The following is a 6,000-nucleotide window of genomic DNA, read 5'->3' as shown; positions in this document are numbered from 1 at the left end:
TTTTTAAAGTTGTGATTATGTAAATAAGTAATGTACTACAACAAAAAAAGCATAGTACAAATTTTGTATCCCTATTTTGAAGTTACTAACTAATTTCAAACTTAATGAATGTAATATTGGAAATCTCTTTGTGTGGAACTACGATTGTTCTTCCCCGAGACCCATTCTCAATTGTATCAATGTTGAAAAGATGTCAATAAGCAACACAAAAAAGGAAGGACATGTCAACTACTAAAAGTTGTACGCCTAAGCTATGTTCAGTTATAATTTTTTAAAAAACTGTATTAAATGTGAATTTTGTTATTTACTAAGTGTTCCAATTTAGTTTGAGATTTACTGTTGTGTGTATTCAATGTATAGAATATAGTCATGTATCTTGATGATTTGAGTCCTAATTTGTATGCAAGAGGGAATAAAAGGACTAATTAATAAAAACATATAGAAATTCAAAATTATTTTGTTATAAAACTTATTTATAATGGTAAAAGCATTTTCTTACAAGTAAAAAAGAATAAAAATACAAAACTGAGGATTCATTTCATAGGTGGAGTTTTATAACAGGGACAAGAATTTATGTGCTATAATTACTACTTAAATACATGTATATTTATACATTAGTAAAACATAATACAAAGTCCCAAGTAATATTAATATATTTTTTATGCTTACAGGTATTTTAAATACACATGAAATATACAAAAATTATACATTGGTGGTATCAACTAATTTATACCTCGTCACTTTTATTCCAAAATCAACCTTTTAAGCATAAAATGTCTTTAACTGGTTGATTGGGATGTTCATGTGATTGATTTAGAATCAAACATATTCTTATTTCTTGACAAAGGTATTTTCTGGTGGAGAATTTACGGAGTAAGCATAGCTATGTTGATTTCTTTGACCATTTTTACTCTATTTAACATCTTCTCTAGCAGTTCTTTGCTGAGAGCCATGGTAGAGTACCAAACTGGACTGTCTGGTACACACGACCGTTCAGGTTGTAGGTAGAACACATCACTTCGAGTCCTGACACTTTCTGGGCTGAAAATTTTGAAAATTATTAAGAAACAATATAGTACGACCTCAACTAATTAGATATAATTTATCCAGATATCTCAGTTATCCAGATTGGTTTTATAAAGTAAATGGAGTTCAATATTTATTAATAAAACATGTTTGTTGAATTTCCTGCATAGTTTGTTTTTGTGTTAACGCATGTTCACCATTCAGAAATGCACAACACAACATGCACACACACAAATTCAGAGTCCTAACATCGAACTACCCAAAAGATTTACTTAAGGCAGGTACGAGTATGGATGTGCCAACAATTGATTGAGGTGCCACTTAAGATACACGACCACTGGCTCATGCAACAGATTGCCATAAGTGATGTCACCACCTTGTAAAGTCAATATTTTGAGCCTTCGTTTGCAGGACTTTAAATGGGTGTTGTTGCCCACTAAAAGGGATTCATCCTTATAGGCCTTCAGTCATAATCTCGTGGATAGCAGTTTCACACCTCTGACCCCTAAACCGAGTAATGTCCTACCTTGTGAGATTCCTTTCTTACTGAGCAGTAATAATATTATAACGACACACTAAACCAAACCGGTTCAGACTGCATTATACAACAAACAGCTACATTAGATGTTGTTAACAATGTTCTGGTAGGCCTACAAGACGTTAATTATAAATTTGGAAGTAAATGATTGGTTTCAGACTCACAATATTTTTGGTGCAATGACCTACATATAAACTGTATCAAGAGTGTATTCTTCAATGTTAACCAAGCAAGGTCAATGAAAATTATGTGATAATGATGAACCAGAAAATATCATAACTCATTCTCATGCCACGGCATAACTAGACCGACCCTTAAATAATCAATGATGTTATTAAGACTTTCAAGTTTATTCCAATTTTTGTTCATCCAGATCACCTTTGGTCCCAACTAACCTGGATAAAAAAGGTTGTATTGTAATGAAATTAGTTTATCCTTTGACTGCTTAGAGATAAAATCTCTAGCTACAATTCTTTATACATCCATGTAAGTGCAATATATACTGAGAGTTCCATTTTAAACTTCAGCAATGTTTTACCTGTTCTTAACACTGCTTGGATACCACAGCCCAGATTTTTTTGTTGCTGGAAAACCTTACTAAAAATGCCAGGGCAACAATCCATCATCACAGTTATTGTTATCGTAAATTTAATTAACCCTCAAACTGATAGTAGGTAATTTTGGAGTTTTTTGTAGTCATATTTTAAACATTTAGTAAAAAATAAATTTTTACTAAAAACCTATATGTGTAATGCATTATGTTTTCAGGAAAATGTGGAGATAATTATGGTATAAGAACATTTATGCATAAACCATAAAAAAATTGAAAGACAGGCATGTTCAGAGACTTGTTCAGTATCACCTACTGCTACAATGGAGGTAACATGTGAGGAATAGTAAGTGGCTTTAAAATTCTGCTTTCTCTTCAGAAATCTTCAGCTTAGGCCTATACAATGTTACAGGAGGCATATGGCGAGTTTATTCTTCCCTACAGCACAGCTAGAAGGTGGTTTAAAATGTTAAATGTTTAGAGAGGGGAAACAATCAATTTTAAAGGAAGGTGAACCTATAGTGCTCCAGTTACTGCTCTTACGGAAGAAAACATCAACATTGCTGCTGACTTGTGAGAGAGGATCAACAAATTATTCTAAGATCACTTTCTAAAATACTGAAAATTTCATTGGGTGCCACTCAGATGTTGGTAATGTAAAAATTACACATGAGACGTGTTTGTTCAGGATGGGTTCCAAGACTGTTGATTTTTAACAAAAGAACATTAGCATGCAGGACTGAAAGCAGTTAAAGTTGATGTAAGAGGAAGATCCAGAGTTTCTTTCAAATGTCTTTCTCTCACTGCTGATGAAACCTGGCTACACCATTTTGATCCTGAGAGCAGACAGAATAGCTCAGTGTGGAAATTTACTTAATCACCAACTCCCCAAAAGCAAAAATGGTTGTTTCTGCTGGGAAAGTTATGGTCATTCATTCTTTGATATTCATGGAATGGGTTATCATCATGTCATACCTGCACACACATCAGTAACTGGACAATACTATAGGGACGTCTTGAAGACACTACAAGTCCAAATCACCACAAGCAAAAAAGGCACAAGTTTATCAGGCGCAAAAAACCACATTTCCGTGAAGCAGGCTGGATGCTGCACCACGATAATACGAGGTTACATACTGTCAATGTTACTGCTAAATATTTGGAAAAAATCGACGTGAAGTGGATCCCACACCTTCCCTATAGTCCGGATTTAGTCCCATGTAATTTTTTTCTATTTCTTAACTTGAAGAAATGCCTTTGTGGGAGGCATTCTATCATCAGAAGCAGTAGTAAAGCTGTGGAGGCGACTTTGAGAGACCTCTTAAAAATATGGTTTCCAGTACGTATTTGAAGAAATGCTGGGATAAGTGCAACGCATACAAGGGAGACTATTTTGAGGACTATCAAAATTATGAGGATGAATAAACATTCTTTATTGAACCCTCGTACTTTATATTTACAACATTAATATATTTTCTAAATGACTTTGGATTGCCGTTTAACGCTCTATATTATACAACGTGAAAACATTAAAAACTATCATAGTCTACTTTTTAAAATAGTTAATTTAGTCTAATCTCAATTTTTATTGTTTTTTCCAGATAAAAATACTATTAAAAAAGAAAAGTGTTATGGTAAAAATTTTGTTTAGTACATTCCATACATTTCAATTCTTGTATATTAATTCCAAAGATAATGTGACAGCTTTTAGCATAAAACATTTTGTCAAGCCTGGCACTAAAAATGTTAAATCTTTTAATGTTTCAGTGCAGGAATGTTAAGCAGATTGTTGGTAAAATATTGTTCCAATCTAGGGCAAAATGGTTCCATTCGGTATGGTTAAAAGATTATGCATAATCAATCATTTACAATTCTTGCAAAATGTGCCCATATTCTAAGTTATTTAATTGTACAGATTTCACAAACTTAAAAACACCAATTTATAAGGTCTAATATTACTCTCTGCTTTCACTATGTTTAATTAACTGATAATAAACTGGCAAAAAGCAATAAACACTAAGTTCTTAAAAAGAATATGTATTAATAAAACTGTAATAATGATTGTTTTTTTTAATAAAATTATAAACTAATTATTAAGTTAATAATTACCATTTTGTCAGATAAAATTCATATAATTTCACTGGACACCTGAGTGGATTCTCCTCATTCTCTTGTTGTTCATAAACTTTCTTCTTCTTTGAGTTTGGATCATCTAAAAATTAACATTAAATACTGTCACTGTTTTCAATTCATAATATTTTCATTTGAAACAACAAGTTATTAATTATTTTATCTTTTTACACTCATGAATTAGACAATGATTTACAATATTTAGATGGGCCATTGTAATCGTACAGTTTCTATGTAGAGTTTCCATTTTACTGTGCCACCATTAGTATCTGAAAAACGACTACATTTACAAGAACATTTAAATAGGAGATTTCACTTACTCTTTAGTAAAATTTTTAATTATTCACAGAACAATTCTTAGACATGTCAAAATGTATTATTTTTAAGTCTAATATGCTGTAGTTCCTAAACAAGTAAGTTAAAAAAGAAAGAGCCAAATATAAAAAAATGTTCCAAACTGCTTTTATTATATTCAGAATTGCAAGAAAATATAGGGTCTTCCGTAAGAAATTTTCAAGTTGTTTAACATTGGCAGCAACATTTTAAAATTCTAAAATCATACTTTTATCATTGTCACTAAAAGGTGAGTATTTTATATGTTATTTCGATTAATATGAAATTTTTTTTATAACAGCCCACATTAAAGTAAATACATTCTATGTAAACAAACCAGAGTAAAAAAAATTAATTTTTTGTTTCCCAACATAACACCGAAACAAATAACAACTAATACTGTTAAATGTAGTGTTTATGTGTTTTGCAATTTGGCTAGCAAAACAATACTTAATAGTTTTGTTCCATTCACATTTCTTGGGTCTTCTCATCTGGTCTAGTTAAATGCCAGTTGAATAAATAATAAAACTATACTATTTAACATGAACACACAGTACGACTGACTCATATCATTTCTTGAACAGACTATTTAAATCACACTAACAACTCTATGGCGCGATATGGGCTGCATTGCTTTATGTTATTATATTACTGATGGTACAATCGTGATACCATCTATGAATAAGGGGACCACCTTGTTATTACCATGATTATAAAGGGTTCCACATACATACACTAAATAAAGAAGTCTAAAAACAAGTTTCTTTGATAACAAAACTATTATTGCACCTTTGAAATTTTATGGTTATAAAGGATACTAGAAAAGTGTGATTTCAATGAAAAGTATTTTTGAGTATTTAAATACAAAAGTAGTGATGAAAAATTATTAACAACTAGCTAACAACAGAAATAGATTAAAATGGAGAAAATTGAATGAAATAACAGAAAATTACTTAAACTGACCTAACAGAGCTTGGGGAGGATAAAAGCGTAATAGAACATTTCTTGAGCCAGGTGCCTTGCCCCCTCCACCAGAGGCTTGTTGATTCGGGTTCCTCTTCCAATGCTTCATGATGTGAGAAAATGACAGCATCAGGTGTTCTTCTACATTCTGAAATTATTTGAAGAATTACTTTAAGAACATGTTAAAATTGTTTAAAAAGATTTAATTCTGAAATAGATTCAAAATGCTTATCAATAAATAATTAGTTGAAGTCTACTAAATAAATTAGGGAGACCAAGGTTTTTTAATATACCTAACTCATACCAACTGTATGCAAAGAGCACACCTAGCCTATAATAACATTGATAATACTTTTGTTAAATGGAACTAGTGATGAGTAAAATAATTTCTAGTTATTTCTGCAAATCATTTTAAAATAGAGTGGTATTCCTGGATTAAATTTATGTTTTCAAACTGTTT

The 6,000-nt window shown here is 31.2% G+C and overlaps 1 protein-coding gene across 1 annotated transcript in view; it reads right to left on the bottom strand.

Moving 5' to 3' along the window:
- Nucleotides 1-439: 439 nt before the first annotated feature.
- LOC124360494 (zinc finger MYM-type protein 3-like) overlaps nucleotides 440-6,000 on the bottom strand; it is a 71,274-nt gene continuing 65,713 nt past the window's right edge. The window contains 3 exon segments of the mRNA XM_046814170.1: nucleotides 440-1,041; nucleotides 4,224-4,326; nucleotides 5,541-5,688. Coding sequence (XP_046670126.1) covers nucleotides 867-1,041; nucleotides 4,224-4,326; nucleotides 5,541-5,688 — 426 coding nt within the window. The 3' untranslated portion in view covers nucleotides 440-866.

This window comes from Homalodisca vitripennis, chromosome 4 (genome assembly GCF_021130785.1).
Source record: "Homalodisca vitripennis isolate AUS2020 chromosome 4, UT_GWSS_2.1, whole genome shotgun sequence".
Taxonomy (NCBI): domain Eukaryota; kingdom Metazoa; phylum Arthropoda; class Insecta; order Hemiptera; family Cicadellidae; genus Homalodisca; species Homalodisca vitripennis.
The sequence above is the reverse complement of the archived record's forward strand: the minus strand, read 5'-3'. Positions and strand labels throughout refer to the sequence as shown.